Source organism: Aspergillus caelatus (genome assembly GCF_009193585.1).
Source record: "Aspergillus caelatus strain CBS 763.97 unplaced genomic scaffold BDV27scaffold_129, whole genome shotgun sequence".
Taxonomy (NCBI): domain Eukaryota; kingdom Fungi; phylum Ascomycota; class Eurotiomycetes; order Eurotiales; family Aspergillaceae; genus Aspergillus; species Aspergillus caelatus.
The window spans coordinates 72-14978 of record NW_022475392.1 but is presented as its reverse complement, the minus strand read 5'-3'; the positions used below and the strand labels follow the sequence as shown (position 1 = coordinate 14978).

Here is a 14907-nt window from a genome sequence, read left to right as displayed (position 1 = left end):
ATTTATCGTCACCTGCCCACTCTCCGCCGCAAACTCTCAACTCTTCCGACCACCTTCTCTTCCTCAGGGACATTACACCCCCTCCAAACCAGATATTCAGTGTGTGGCCCAAAGAGGGCCTTGGGGTTAAGATGGAGACTATCTCCCGGATATCTTCGATGCTGGAAACAGGTAATCGAAACGCCGTTATCCTCTCACGATAAATCCCGCCAAATTGGGTAGCTGACTGTTTGTAGCTCGAGAGCTCACTCTTGAAGCAGCTCAGTCCGCAGCAATGACCAGAGGTTCCAGTACAGGCCTTACGTCCCGCGACGTAACCACCTCACACATCAAAAAGTTACTCGATAGTCGTCATGATCGGGAAGTCCTAGATGGCATGCGCAGGGTGATCACGGTATGGAAGAGCTCCGGTTTGACTGACTCAGTGCTTTTGCTGACATTACCTTGCTTCTGTTAATTAGTTGATGTATCGCTCCGAGCCCTCTCTTCCTTTCTTCTCGGCAGTCGTCAAGAATGTCGCAAATACGAATATCGAGGTTAAGAAGCTTGTCTACATCTACCTGGTTCACCACGCCGAGGCCGAGCCCGATCTCGCGCTCCTGTCCATCAACACGATCCAGAAATCGCTTACGGATCAAAGCCCCCAGGTGCGGGCCATGGCACTCCGCACAATGTCTGGCATCAGAGTGCCAGTGATCAGCCAGATCGTTTCCCTTGCAATTAAGCGGGGCTGCGGCGACATGAGCCCGCATGTCCGCAAAGCAGCTGCGTTGGCCATTCCGAAGTGCTATCGCCTGGACCCGAACACTCTGCCGCAGTTAATAGGCTACCTGTCTACGCTGCTAGGTGATACTCAGTATTTCGTCGCTGGGCCGGCTGTCTCCGCTTTCTTAGAAGTTTGTCCCGATAGGATCGATCTTATCCACAAGCACTACCGCGGCTTGGTCAAGAAGCTTGTCGATATGGATGAATGGGGCCAGATCGCAACGTTACGTCTTTTGACTATCTATGCCCGAAAATGCTTCCCCCCCAAAACTGAGAAAGTTAAACAAGCGGTGTCAAAGGGCTTTTACGATGATGAAGAGGGGGATGACGAGGGTGGCAGGGAATACGAAGTACCCATAGTGAATCCTGATCTTGAGCTTTTTCTACGCTCCTGCAGGCTACTTTTACAGAATCGCAATTCCGCAGTCATTGTGAATGTCGTTCGTTGTTTCTTGTATCTCGCTCCGCCAGAGTACCTTGCTGCTGTTGTTGGTCCTTTGGTTGCTCTACTCCGAAGCCCTCAGGATGTGCAGCATATTGTGCTCTACAACATTGTTGCTGTTTGCTTGCGTCATCCCGCGCCTTTCAGAAAATATGTCTCTCACTTCCTCGTCCACGCCTCAGATCCGCCTCATATCTGGCGTCTAAAACTCGAGGTTCTTACGATTCTTTTCCCTCATTGTGGTCTGCACTTGAAGGGCGTGATCCTTAGCGAGCTCGAACATTTCTCTCAGGGAACGGATCCCGAGCTGGTGCGCGAGAGCGTTCGCGCAATCGGACGCTGTGCACAAAGTGACCCTAGCACGACTGGTCATTGTCTTCGCCTACTGCTCAACCAAATTATTAGCCTGGACGACAATCTAGTGTCGGAATCCTTGACTGTGATCAGACATCTAATCCAGCAAGACCCAGCTTCGCATGAACAAACGGTCATTGAGTTGGTGAAACACCTCGGATTGACGAATAACCCGGATGCTAGGGCGACTATTGTATGGTTAGTCGGAGAATATGCGGGTACAGAACCGGAGAGGAATTTTGCACCAGATGTTCTGCGAATCCTAGTGCAAGACTTCGCTAATGAGGCAGAAGCCGTGAAACAACAGATTGTTCTCTTAGGGGCTAAGGTGTATCTACACCATCTTCTAAGGAACCCCCCCAAGGAGGAACCTCCGGCAAGCCCCAAGGTTGAACAGCAGTATAAGAATGAGTGGACCGATGATCAGGACGAGGAGAAAAATGAAGAAAACAACCTTGATGAACAGAAATCTGAGCCGGAGGAAGATAGAGTTACTCTTCTTTGGAGATACCTTCTCCTCCTTGCTAGATATGACACTTCATATGATCTACGTGACCGTGCTCGACTATACAAATCTCTTCTTGCTTCGCCTTCTTCTACACAGCTTGCGAACTTGCTGCTCCTCGCACCGAAACCAGTACCGCATGCCCCTAGCCCATCAGAGACACGAAAGGATCTTTTGATCGGCTCTTCTACCTTGATTGTTGGTCCGGACGCGGGACCCCATGGTCTCATAGGCTACCAAAGTCTCCCTGACTGGGTTGAGTTAGGAAAAGAACCTGATCCCAGCCTCCGGGAACCAGATGTCAAAGCTGAGCTTACAGAGAAAGCCCCTGCGACTGCAGGTGAACGACTTGATAGAGCCCTACGTGAGCACCAGAACACTGTTGCAGCTGCTAATAGACAACCGAATGGGCGCATGCCAGCAGCAGCATCGGCAATGAAGAATAAGACTCTCGATCAGTGGTTAGAGGACGATGAATCTGAAGAAGAAACAGACTCCGAGGAAGAGGTTACAGACTCCGAGGAGGAGACTGATGAGGAGACTGATGAGGAAGAAGAAGAAGAAGATGATGATGATGATGACGAGGAAGAGGAAGAAACCGAAGAAGAGACGGATTCGGATGATGGTGAAGAAGCAAGACAACTCCTAACCCAGAGTGGTACGCATGTTCAGGGATCCTCGAGGGATGTTCTTTGATGATTCGGGGACATTTGGAACTACATGAACCTTACCATAGATATACTATATATATAGAACATTGCTCATAATCTCAATGTCATAGACCCATAGAACCCTTCAAAGTTACTAAACAAATGAAACAAACAAATAGTTACAAGAGAATGACTGACTAGATGATTCAAGTACTTGTGAATAGTACAATGACTTTACAATCATTTTTACTAAATTATCCTACAACTTAATGACCGGATTTTCTATCACAGCTTCCCTGCATCAAGGGGAATTATCAATGCGTTCAGCTTATTTTTATATGGTGTTCTGCACAAGATGTACTATGTAGTTTAGCACTCCTTTAGAAAATGTCACCAGCTTGGAATATATGTTTGTATAACTTAATATATGCCATGCTAAATTTTGTGCTTCCAAGGTCGGACACCATCCATCCAGTGAGGTACTTCCTAAGCTGGTAAATGTCAATATCCTAGTCATATGGATTGTATTATAGAGAGCCAAGAGGCAACTAAAGAAGAACAACACTATTGTGAAGGATATCGTAGGGATGTTTTAGATTGTAGACAGATTGGTGCTTCTATATATTCTCTATATCTCTACTTTCCAATGATAATAAAAGATAATGACCTCAACTACGCTTAGGACTAAAGAAACTAATAATTGTAAAGTAATTACAATCTCAAAGTCTTGCCTTTACCAGTTATTAAATTATTTTTAAAGGTAAACCTAGGTACCTTTTATAGGAGATTTCTACATAAGCGGTACATGACCATTCGGCCGGCCTGGCCCCTAAGCTTGCGGGGTCGTATATATTTACTACACTATATATTACAGGAGACTCCGATACACTGCAACCCCACCTCCCTTGCACGGCATACATCCTTCCACGTCTGCCACACATTGCTGTTCTACAAGATGGTACGGTCAAGCTTGTCAGAAATTCTCACGGCAGCATCATTGGACTTGGCTCCCTACGAGGACCTTTACAAGTATTTCCATGCGCATCCTGAGCTTTCCCGGCAAGAAAAATCTACATCGGAAAAGCTCGCGGCACATCTGGCCCAGCTGAAAGTCTATGAGCTTCATACCAATATCGGAGGCTACGGCCTAGCGGGTGTGTTTCGAAATGGCGAGGGCAAGACTGTGCTCCTGAGAGCGGACATGGATGCACTTCCCGTCAAGGAGATGACTGGGCTCCCCTATGCAAGCACCCTCACCATGCGCGATACTGAAGGGAATGAAAAGCCAGTGATGCATGCTTGTGGTCATGACATGCATATTACATGTCTCCTAGCAGCAGCAGAGACGCTTGTAAAGATGCGGGACGCATGGAGCGGGACTTTGATTGTGCTGTTCCAACCAGACGAAGAGCGAGGTGGAGGCGCGCAGGCTATGGTTGACGATGGACTCTATTCCAAGGTTCCAATTCCTGATTATGTCCTTGGTCAGCACGTCATGAGAATGCGGGCAGGAAGCGTTGGTTCGCGCCCTGGAGCTATCATGGCTGCTGCCGACAGCATGAAGATCACAGTCTATGGGCGTGGTGGTCATGGATCTCAGCCTCATCAGACAGTGGATCCAGTGCTTCTTGCTGCACATATTGTCATTCGACTACAAGGTATTGTGAGCAGAGAGATCAACCCAAGCGACCTGGCTGTCTTGACCGTCGGAAGTCTCCAGGCTGGGCAGACAGAGAACATCATTACCGACAGGGCCGAGATCGGCGTTGACTTTCGGTCTGTTAAATTGGAGATTCGGGAACAAATTATCTCTGCGATTCAGCGTATCGTCGAGGCCGAGTGTGCGGCGAGTGGTTCGCCTAAGCCTCCTGTGTTTACCCCGACGAGACGCTTCCCACCTACCGTGAACGACAACGATGCTGCATCTCAAGTTGCCGCAACATTTGCGACTCACTTTGACAACTTCGATGACGACGTACCGCGAACTAATATTAGCGAAGATTTCTCTACGCTGGCAACCTGCCGAGGGATCCCTAGCTGTTTCTGGCTCCTAGGAGGCATTGATCCTGAACTTTGGGATCAGGCACAGGCAGATTCTCGCACAGAAGAGATCCCAGGAAACCACTCGGCGCTTTTCGCGCCCGTTATTCAGCCAACAATGAGAGTTGGAATGGATGCGTTGTGCCTTGCTGCCCTGACTTTCTTGAAAAATTGATTGCATGTCTTATAGCCCTAGATTTCTTAATACGAGGTAAATCAGGATAGTAATACAACACCATGGTTAATTTATTGGCAAATCCCACTTGGCTTTAATATCTTGATGTTGTAGGAATGCCTCGAGACGTATCCTCGCTCGGGAGTAAAAGCGGCGTGGGGTCTAGGCCTATTTCAGAAAGCGAAAGCCCTGCAGCTTCCGCAGAGATGAGGTTATTCAAAACTACTCCGTAAGTACTCTGTATATCCTCTTGAGGGTGAGAGATCCCACGTGCTCACTTATCCATTTTAGGCTCCACTCAAAAACACAGGCGGTGTGGTACGGCACAATTCAAATTAATTGGATCCGCCGCCGCGTGCCATTGGTACCGCTATTGTGATGACTGAGGGTTACCGATGTGTCCAGATCCTTTCCCGACAATGAATTGATTTCTAAGAAAAGCCATTCAAGTCCTTATGACAAGTTCCGAACACTGCCTGGATATTCTTTCTGCCATCATTTAGCCCTTGAGCTACACGGGCTCAGTTGGCACCGTTCACATACGTCCTGCTGCATCTGTCGGTCATGATGCGAACTACTGCAACAACTTCTCACACAGACATACTATCCTTCCTCGAGACGATTTCCCACTCCCTATCCCGACGCGTTCGGTGACATCTCGCGCTCAAAAAATCTCGAAGTTTGACCCATTCGCCTTATCATCGTTATCTTGTACCAAAATAGTAGTGTTTCTAATCACCCATTCGATTAATCCAAACACAATGCCTGGCTTACCGGGTAAGTTAACATACAACAGTTCCCTTTGTTTGTGTGTCTCCTAGACTGACCTTTATTGTGTCGCAGCGAGTATCGACCTGGATGAGTGTATAGAGAGGCTCTATAGAAAGGAGCTGCTGGCAGACTCTGTGATTGAGGCAATATGTGCCAAAGCTAAAGAGCTGTTGATGAAAGAGAGCAATGTGGTTCATATTGCGGCACCGGTGACAGTAGTGGGAGATATCCACGGGCAATTCTTTGATATGCTTGAAATATTCAAGATCGGAGGTTTTTGCCCGAACACGAATTATCTATTTCTAGGTCAGTTGAGGGACTACATAAATCTCGAATGTGGTCGAACCATTCAACTAACATGTCATGATTTTAACGACAGGCGACTATGTGGATCGTGGTTTATTCAGTATAGAAACAATCTCCCTTCTTGTCTGCTTGAAGTTACGATACCCTCATCGCGTGCATCTTATTCGAGGAAACCACGAGTCTCGTGGTGTCACGCAGTCCTACGGATTCTATACTGAGTGTGTGCGGAAATACGGCAACCCCAACGTCTGGCATTACTTCACTGATATGTTCGATTTCCTCACCCTGAGCGTGGTTATTAACGATCAAATCTTCTGCGTGCATGGCGGCCTATCCCCCTCCATCCATTCTATAGACCAGATTAAGATCATTGACCGTTTTCGTGAGATCCCTCATGAAGGCCCCATGGCCGATTTGGTCTGGTCCGACCCGGATACCGAACGTGATGAGTTTTCCCTCTCGCCAAGGGGAGCTGGATATACATTCGGTGCGCAAGTTGTCCGGAAATTCCTCGAAGTCAATAGCATGTCCCATATTCTGCGGGCACACCAGTTGTGTCAGGAGGGGTACCAGGTTCTCTACGATGACCGGCTAAGTACCGTGTGGAGTGCACCGAACTACTGCTATCGGTGTGGTAACCTTGCGAGCGTCCTCGAAGTTAGCGATACCGGCGAGAGGTTTTTCAACATCTTCGACGCGGCTCCGGAGAACGATGCCCATCGCAACGAACAGCAAGCGCAGCAGAATAAGGACGGACAGAACCCGGTGATTGACTACTTTTTGTGATACCCTCTTATATTTATTTTCCTTCATGTTCCATTTATTCACTGCAATTTTTTTTTTTTTTTTTTTTTTTGGAGTTTGGTAGATGATGGGCAAAGCATTTTATAGACAGCATTGCGATCAAATGGCGGTGAAGACTACCAACAAATGAATACACAAGACAATATATATCTATGCTGTATTTGTATGTCAGGAGCGCTTATAGAAAGGGGATCCAATTATTAGGACCTATATACGACAACCCAAGAGTGAGTCAGGGGGCTTGTAGCTCTGAGAGAAGGTCAAAAATTCCAAGAATGCAGTTCCGTATAACGCTTGCAAATTTTCAAAGAATGCTGGTCATGACAGAGTCGTGGTTCATCCGGGAACCGTCAGATTTACCAATCCTTCGCGATATCAAACGACCACTCGAACTGCAGGTGAGTGTGGTCGTCGTCATCCACGAATTTCGAGACCGCGTTGTAATGACCACGAGCTATAAATCCGGTGGGGGCCTCTTCCTCTTGGACTGAAAAGAAAAACGGTAATTAGCGCCCATATTACGACCGCAGACGTACCAGATGTGGAGCAAACTTACACTTCTTCTCGTAAACGGGCTTGTCGGTGGTGTTGGGGGCATAGCTACCCAGCATCTCTTCGTCCTTGCTAACCCTAACACCCTTCCTCTTAACGACCTGCAGGTACTTCAGACCGCTCAGGACCTCATGCTGCACCTGGAAGACGACCTTGATCCGGAAGTGGGCACCCTCCTTGATGGTGAATGGCTTGTCCTTAAGAGTATCAACTGCACCGGGCGCGGACACGTCGATGACCACATCGGGACGTCCCTCCACCTCCAGGGCGAGAGACTTGATGATGCACTTTCTGGGATCGTTGGGGTCTCCAATTGTTGCACCGGTTGCAAGGCCTAGAGAGGCCTTCCAGCGGTTTAGGGATTCGTCATTCTTATCTGACGAGGATCAAAGTTTAGCACAGGCGTACGTATATATGCGTGCATGGTAGAAGGGGCTGAAATGGTCACACTAGCACGGGTGGCAGCTGGAATGGAACCTTGGAGTTCTATAGCTCCCGTTCTTGCATAACGGTAAGGGGTGATGCCACGAGGCAGGTTGGTGCATAATGAAATCTGGAATTCAAGTATAGACGGAGAGATCCACATACCAAGCTCAGTGTACTCATTGATTGTCTTCTTCTCTCCGACCTTGAAACCCTCGGTCTTGGAGGCAACGAGATCATCTTCGTGCTCGGGCATTGTGTCGGTAGGGGCTTGGTGGGGTATTAGTATATATGGTAATGTAGCTTTAGGGAGTTAAATGATTGAGGACAGATCACTTCTATACAGGAAGTAGATCCGGGGAGGAGAGAGGGGAGATATACGCAGTGTCAACGGGAATCCACAAGCAAAATTAAGTCTATTTGGCCCTGCAAGGATTTAGGTGGGAGTAGCAAAAAGAACAGCAGCAACAATGAAGACTAAGAGGGGCGGTTTTGTTTTGGTAGTCAAGCACCGGTGGGGGATTCGTTGGCTCTCAGCCCACACAGTGGGGTGGGAAGAAAGGCGGTGGACATAGTTCAGGGGAGGCCCAGAACGAAAGATGGGAAATGTGAGCGGCCCAAGGATTAATATCTTCCAAGACATTGATCCAGAAATATTCTCTCGTTTTTCCTTGTCCCAACTTTGGGATAGTAACGCTATCTTTCTCTTGTTCAGGGTCAATGGCTTTGTTGGAGAACGATTATCTCAAGATGGATTCCATTTTGTGCTGTAAATACATCATTGGGAGCTGTGGGAGGATCCGTAAAACTCCAGTGGTGATGTCAAGATAGACATACTCCATCTCATAACCCTGAATTCTCTCTGTTTGGAGACTTCCTCAGTCTTTGTATGTAAACAAAAACACCTGTATGGATATGTGGCTGAGCTTTGAATGAGAAAGAAGTGAAAAAATAACCAAAAGAAAGTATCGATGGAACCGCTTCTGTAAGAGTTGCATCACATCCACCAGACGAACCCTCCAAGAGATCAATCAAACAACTGTGACGAACAATTCCTCAACGTATTTCCCGTCACGGGGCAACGGGATCTCCCACCAACTGGATCAGGCTCTAAGGCACTAATACGTGTGGCATACCCAATTTTGGCTCTCATTAGATACCGGGGATCAGCTGGTAGCCGCCGATTCTTACCGTTGATGGACAATCACGTGATTGCTACGCATGGCCATTGGTGGAGGGAACAACTTGTCACCATTAGTTCAATACTGAGTACGGAAGTGATACAGTACGTTGGGCGTACAGAAGCAATCGCCCGCCCCGTTTCCACCTCCATTTATTATTTTCCTCCTCTACTAACCGATTCTCGTATTGATCTCGAGTCGGTTATCACCTGGCTTGTCGCGGGTCTATCATCTGTGTCCCACAGGTTAAATCGTCCGCCAAGTCGATCGTGATTCTATCATCAGTACAGCCTACGTGGTGACGTATTATCATTTAACCCTCGACAAAAGCGGCGAGAGACGCGCCTGCAACGTGGCCGACGTTCTGGCGTCGCATCCTGCTTCGAATCACCTCGGAAACTGCTGCCACAACATTCAACTCTCCGTTCTAGTTTAATACTTGACGAAACCTGACCATTCATCATGGCGCGCTCACTGCCCAAGAAGAACAATCCCCATATCCTTCCGCCTGAGACTCCTACCTGTAAGTTCCGACATCGTTATTGTCGCGCGACCCCAGGGCTCGCTCATCTTTCATCGTGCTTCGGCTTCAAAAGTTTGCGCCTGGGCTGACATATGCATCTCATCGCGACGGTAGACGAGGAACTCTTACGGTGCCGACGATTGGGCAAAACAAATCTCACGGTGAGGCCTACAGTGATCGGCACGTCGAATGCGACGAAACCGGAGAACCTTGGACCCTTTGAGTATGCGCATTTGCGCGTGAAACTGCCAAGGGACCTCAAAGGCTCTGAAATATTTCCTTCACACAACACTCAGCAACAACCAGAGACGTACTTTTTGATGGTGAGTCGCTCTTCCTGTGCCCATCTGTCGGAGTAGCGGTATCGCATAGAACCGAGAATTAACACCCGACTCTTCTTTAAACCCCAACAGCGACGGAGCAAAGATGGATACGTCAGCGCTACCGGAATGTTCAAGATTGCCTTCCCCTGGGCAAAATTGGAGGAGGAGCGGTCTGAGCGCGAATATGTGAAAGCTCGTAAGGAAACCAGCGAAGATGAAATTGCCGGAAATGTGTGGATCTCGCCAATCCTAGGTAGGCCCCTTGAATTGATGCTACCCGCGAACGTGTATAGCTAACTTGTTTGTTAGCTCTCGAGTTAGCAAAGGAGTATCAGATGTATGATTGGGTACGAGCATTGCTTGATCCCACCGAGATTGTACAGACCCCATCCAGTACGAAGAAGCACATGCAGATCACCCCACCTCCTCGATTTGATTTGCCTCCGATTGAAGCACCAGCCCAGCTTACTGCGGCGCCGCGCCTGCGAAGAGGCCGGTCTGCTTCTCCCAGCAAAAAGCTCGCTTCCCCACAAAAGCTCGCTTCCCCGCGGAAACCTAGGAGCACGAGAGCCAGAGAATCCAAGGAAGCTCAGGACGTGAAGGAGGTGAAGGAGGCAAGCATTGTGGCGACCAGTGAGGCCAATGCAAACCTTCAGTCTGCCTTGGATGCTACAGCCGAGGCCGGATCGGTCAATGGCACCATCCAACCCAGCGTAGAACACGATGAAGAGAGAGTGGCACCTACTCCTAAGAAGTCTGCTTCAACACCAAAGTCCACGAAGACACCCAGAGCTGCCCGGGCGAAGGAGCTTAAGGGGCTTAAGGAGCTCAAAGAGGTCGAGGAGGTCGTGGAGACCAAGGACACCAAGGAGGAGAATGTCAAAGTGGATGTTAAAACTAATGCCGACGAAGCCAGGGATGTGCAAACGACCCAGACCACCGTCTCGGTGGAAGTGCCTATTTCTCTCCTTCCTGATGCACCATCTGCGGAAGATACCGAACAAATGATTGCTAAGGCCAAGGAAATGGTAGAAGAGGCTGCCAAGCTTCAGAGCACAGATGAGGAGCCCGTGCCATCGTCATCAAAGGCTGCTAGGAAGCGCAACATCGAAGAAGCGCTCAGTGATGATGAGGAGGACGAAGAAGCAAAGGCCCTGCGCACCAAGAGGGCAAAGGTCTTGGAAGAGAAGTTGAAGCGTGAACGTGTCAGGAACCGCGCTCTTGTCGGTGTCACTGCTGCTTTTGCACTTGCGTAAGTTGGCTGACTTCCCCCTTATTGTCCATTCCCAATCTAACCCATCACCAGGGCTTCGATTCCTTACTTCTTTTAGAGCTTCTACTACGAACTGTATTGGGCGCCTTCCTACGGAACAAATTGTCCCGAGTTGACCGTCGCGTTTTCCATCGAAGAACATCTCTCCCAAACCTCTTCATCCACTCCCCTTAGGTTCTAGATTGTTCCCTCCTTTCCTTAGGAAAGAGATCTAGTTCTTTCGACCTGTATACCCTCTCCTTGCAACCCCCCTCTTCGATGTGCATTGTGATTTTACCCACACAGAGCTTCCTGATGTATCGTATTTACACCCTATCCCTTTCTAATTTTTGCGCCTTGGTTGCAAGAAGGAGAGCACTTTCCCCGGAAATGGTTGTTATTGATCGTTTTTTTGATTTCGCCCGGTGGTCCTGGAGATCGAAACACTCTCTACATGCGCATTCTCTTATTTTTCCTGGATACCTGATATACTAGCTATAATCCTTTGTTTCTTTTCGCTGCCTCTATTCATCGGATGGTTTTTGATGGGCACTCGGGATGGTCTCCTATGGTTCGGTAGTACAGGATGTGAAATGCAAATGCAATAAAAATGAGACGATGTAGCCATGTATTCTATTCACGCCGTTCTCTATAATCCCCGTAAATGTAGGTGGCTGTACTCCACAGTAGCGCATTTAGTAAAGGATTGTTCGACGTTACAGTAAAGTTAGTTCTGGACCTTTTCCGTTGCAAACATGATAAACACCGTCACCTCCGCCATTAAGCTTCGATAATGATCTTCAAGCTCCCCGAACTTGTCGTGGTTTGTTAAGAAATAGAGCACGTTTTCCTTCTCAGTTTGTTTTTGAATATAGAATCGGTTGATCCTAGCAATGCCATGTCTCTCCCCGGTCTAGACCTCACACAACCGTCGGCAGACAACCAATTTGCGCCCGCACCGCCGACCCAAATCAGCCTGTCGAAGGGTTCCGAGTGGAGATTTGAGGTTGCTTTCGGCACAGTTATTCGAGTCAAGGTGAGTAGCTCAACCACAAGCCAAGTTGCGACCCCCGTACATGAAAGTGATGGCGCGGCTGACCTGTCCTTCCCAACAATTGGAGGGGTAACCATAGCTCCTCGCCGGCACCGCAGAACTCTTTGGCACCGAACTAGCTCCATCTCAAACATACACCTTCTCCGGGACGAAAGGCGCTATATACACCTGGCATGGCTGCACACTGGAAGTGAGCGCGGGGGATACAGGGCCATCTGTCGATGGGTTGGCACCAGGTGGTATGAGCGGCGCAGCACCTCGCGGGCTCGGTGCGGGAGGTTGTCAAAGCGAGTACACGGCAGAGGAGACGCCAATGGTAGAATACGCCAATGTGCATTTCGCACTGGAGACGATGCGCCAGGAGGCGAAAGCGACAGGGAAAGACGGTCCGCGTGTGCTGATTCTCGGTCCGGAGAATGCGGGAAAGACGAGTGTTGCAAAGATCCTGACGGCGTATGCTACGAAGGTGGAGAGGCAGCCTATCGTTGTCAACTTGGATCCGACCGAGGGCATGCTTAGTGTCCCCGGGACATTGACGGCTACGGCGTTCCGCACGATGATGGATGTTGAGGAGGGATGGGGGAGCAGTCCTATGTCTGGACCCAGTGCTGTTCCTGTGAAGCTGCCTTTGGTTTACTTTTACCCGATGCAGAATCCACTGGAGGCGGAGGGGTCTGTTTACCGGCCAATTGTGTCGCGGCTGGCGCTGTCGGTGATGGGACGCATGGCGGAGGATGAGGAGGCTAGGGAAACGGGTATTATTGTGGACACGCCCGGGGCTTTAAGTCAGGGTAAACCTGGAAGTCTCGAGATGATCAACCACATCGTGACGGAGTTTTCGAGTACGTCTTTTTGCTTGATTCACTTGTTGTGTAAGGTGTGCATGCACTGACAGATGACAGTTACTACTATCCTTGTCATTGGCTCGGAACGACTATACAGCCTCATGATGAAGAACTACGATAACAAGCCGACATCGAGCGCTTCTGCCGTCGCCTCGGATGAGCGCATCACAGTTGTGAAGCTCTCTAAATCCGGTGGATGTGTCGATCGCGACGCAGCATTTATGAAGGGAATACGCGAGTCCCAAATCCGAACATACTTCTTTGGAAACCCTATCCCGTCCACTGCGTCTGCCGCTCTTTCGCTCTCAGCATCGTCCACTACAAACGTAACGCTATCCCCACACGCCCAACAGCTTGATTTCAACACGCTGGGTATCTACAATTATACCATCGCATCGCTAGAGGAAGACGAAGACGAGTATGATCCGTCTCAACTCGGAGCCGGTGACTCGTTCCTCCCCGGGGGAGGTAATGACGCTGAGGTCAGCCAGGCCCCGCAAGATGAGCCTGCTCGAGCTACACCTTTACCCGGTATAATTTCCAGCATCGAGAGCGCTACTCCAGCCGTGGCTTCGAATGTCCCGTTGAAGAAAGTCTCACCCCCTGCACCATCCACACTCGCCAATTCTCTCATCGCCATCACCAACGCACCTACCACAGCCAGTGCGGCTGACGTGCGGGACGCCAGTATAATGGGCTTCCTGTACGTGGCCGAAGTGGACAGCGAGAAGGGCAAGATTCGTGCTCTAGCTCCGGTGGGCGGACGAGTGCCCCCGCGGGCAATCGTCTGGGGAAAGAAGTGGCCCGGAGAGGTGGTGGGATTGGTTGGATAAGGTAGTCGTTAATAGGTATATAATTCATCAGTACTGGAGTTCGGTCGGGTGGGCACTGGTTCAATGATTGTTAGCCATGGTTCTATCTACGAGTCTATAGCCGAGTGAAGCACAATATCAACATGCATAGTCACGTTTACAGGTACTAAAAATGACCAGTCATGGTACCTTTTACCCCCAGCCTATCAGGATACCAGTAGCTGTTGGTGTGTTGGGTGTGTATTTTAGTGTCAACCTCGCCCAATGATCACCGATCACTTCCAGGGCAAACCAAAAATGAAACAGATGAGGTCAGCAGATAGAGATCAGACAACTTTTCCCATCTAACTAAACCGCACGGTGTCCTTGGCGCCCCCCCCTCGGGCAAAATACAACATAGCCACTAACAGGCTGCATGCTCCAGAAGTACTACGGACTACCGGACTACATACATATATAAGCACCAGCGTAATCCCTCGTACGAAAAGTAAATAAGTAATCATAAAACTCCATACCATAATCCTCACCGGAAAAGGACAAGGGAACAATATAACTCCGAATCCAACCCTCCTACTACTACTACTACTACTACTACTACTACTACTACTACTACTACTACTACTCTTACTACCACCACGAAATATAGTATAAATACAATGAACTGGCTCAAGCGGCTCCTCCCCATCACGGACCCCCAACTACGCCGGCAGAAAAAAGCCCAGCGACGCCGCGGTCGGCGGGCTCGGGCTCGGGAGCGTGAACTGCGCCGTCAACGGGGCGAGTCAATTCGAAACGCTAAGTTCTTTACCCGTGGGGGACCCATTGCAGTCGTCTGGTGATTTGGTAGGTTTTGACTTCTAAACCTCTCTCTCTCTCTCTCTCTCTCTCTGCGTGTCATTCTTATCATTCTTATTCTAATATTGTCTATTATTGTCAGGGACCACGGAAGAAGAAGTGTCTGGGATTCATTCCACCTTACGGATTACACGCACACATTCCAATACATCATCAATCACCAAATCGAAACGACACCGCCTCCTTATCAGTAGCGCTAGGTCATCGCTATCAATCACCGATTAAATCCAACCAACGGAACCAAAACCTCATACATCCATACATAGAATCACCAA

General features: G+C 49.1%; 6 protein-coding genes across 6 annotated transcripts; 5 read left to right on the top strand and 1 right to left on the bottom strand.

The window, feature by feature from the left end:
* Positions 1-15: 15 nt before the first annotated feature.
* BDV27DRAFT_13640 (AP-3 complex subunit beta) lies at positions 16-2871 on the top strand. Its single transcript, XM_032068758.1, has 3 exons — positions 16-171; positions 237-394; positions 462-2871. Exons 1-3 carry the CDS (start codon positions 132-134, stop codon positions 2760-2762), a joined length of 2499 nt encoding a protein of 832 aa, XP_031925932.1. The 5' UTR covers positions 16-131; the 3' UTR covers positions 2763-2871.
* A 742-nt stretch (positions 2872-3613) lies between these two features.
* On the top strand, positions 3614-5013 carry BDV27DRAFT_130826 (M20 family metallopeptidase). The gene has a single exon (XM_032067503.1). The coding sequence runs from the start codon at positions 3672-3674 to the stop codon at positions 4929-4931; it is 1260 nt and encodes a 419-aa protein (XP_031925931.1). The 5' UTR covers positions 3614-3671; the 3' UTR covers positions 4932-5013.
* Positions 5014-5366: 353 nt separating this feature from the next.
* Positions 5367-6843, top strand: BDV27DRAFT_13621 (serine/threonine-protein phosphatase). Its single transcript, XM_032068712.1, has 3 exons — positions 5367-5708; positions 5775-6008; positions 6082-6843. The coding sequence occupies exons 1-3, from the start codon at positions 5693-5695 to the stop codon at positions 6792-6794; spliced, it is 963 nt and encodes a 320-aa protein (XP_031925930.1). The 5' UTR covers positions 5367-5692; the 3' UTR covers positions 6795-6843.
* A 325-nt stretch (positions 6844-7168) lies between these two features.
* On the bottom strand, positions 7169-8043 carry BDV27DRAFT_146593 (rho GDP-dissociation inhibitor; the record flags this gene model as incomplete). Its single annotated transcript, XM_032070603.1, has 3 exons — positions 7169-7299; positions 7369-7740; positions 7953-8043. 3 exons carry the CDS (start codon positions 8041-8043, stop codon positions 7169-7171), a joined length of 594 nt encoding a protein of 197 aa, XP_031925929.1.
* Positions 8044-9092: 1049 nt separating this feature from the next.
* Positions 9093-11245, top strand: BDV27DRAFT_13584 (uncharacterized protein). The gene is made up of 5 exons (XM_032068637.1): positions 9093-9491; positions 9606-9814; positions 9905-10067; positions 10124-11066; positions 11121-11245. The coding sequence occupies exons 1-5, from the start codon at positions 9431-9433 to the stop codon at positions 11143-11145; spliced, it is 1401 nt and encodes a 466-aa protein (XP_031925928.1). The 5' UTR covers positions 9093-9430; the 3' UTR covers positions 11146-11245.
* A 638-nt stretch (positions 11246-11883) lies between these two features.
* BDV27DRAFT_130818 (cleavage polyadenylation factor subunit CLP1) lies at positions 11884-13928 on the top strand. Its single transcript, XM_032067502.1, has 4 exons — positions 11884-12102; positions 12200-12962; positions 13023-13850; positions 13909-13928. Exons 1-3 carry the CDS (start codon positions 11965-11967, stop codon positions 13796-13798), a joined length of 1677 nt encoding a protein of 558 aa, XP_031925927.1. The 5' UTR covers positions 11884-11964; the 3' UTR covers positions 13799-13850; positions 13909-13928.
* Positions 13929-14907: the final 979 nt, after the last annotated feature.

Coding starts and splice junctions, on each gene's coding strand:
- BDV27DRAFT_130826 (XM_032067503.1), top strand. CDS start 3,672: ATGGTACGGTCAAGCTTGTCAGAAATTCTCACGGCAGCATCATTGGAC.
- BDV27DRAFT_13584 (XM_032068637.1), top strand. CDS start 9,431: ATGGCGCGCTCACTGCCCAAGAAGAACAATCCCCATATCCTTCCGCCT. Junction 9,815..9,904: donor CAGAGACGTACTTTTTGATG/GTGAGTCGCTCT, acceptor AAACCCCAACAG/CGACGGAGCAAAGATGGATA. Junction 10,068..10,123: donor GTGGATCTCGCCAATCCTAG/GTAGGCCCCTTG, acceptor CTTGTTTGTTAG/CTCTCGAGTTAGCAAAGGAG.
- BDV27DRAFT_13640 (XM_032068758.1), top strand. CDS start 132: ATGGAGACTATCTCCCGGATATCTTCGATGCTGGAAACAG. Junction 172..236: donor ATCTTCGATGCTGGAAACAG/GTAATCGAAACG, acceptor GACTGTTTGTAG/CTCGAGAGCTCACTCTTGAA. Junction 395..461: donor GCATGCGCAGGGTGATCACG/GTATGGAAGAGC, acceptor TCTGTTAATTAG/TTGATGTATCGCTCCGAGCC.
- BDV27DRAFT_130818 (XM_032067502.1), top strand. CDS start 11,965: ATGTCTCTCCCCGGTCTAGACCTCACACAACCGTCGGCAGACAACCAA. Junction 12,103..12,199: donor GCACAGTTATTCGAGTCAAG/GTGAGTAGCTCA, acceptor GGGTAACCATAG/CTCCTCGCCGGCACCGCAGA. Junction 12,963..13,022: donor CATCGTGACGGAGTTTTCGA/GTACGTCTTTTT, acceptor GACAGATGACAG/TTACTACTATCCTTGTCATT.
- BDV27DRAFT_13621 (XM_032068712.1), top strand. Junction 6,009..6,081: donor CACGAATTATCTATTTCTAG/GTCAGTTGAGGG, acceptor TTTTAACGACAG/GCGACTATGTGGATCGTGGT.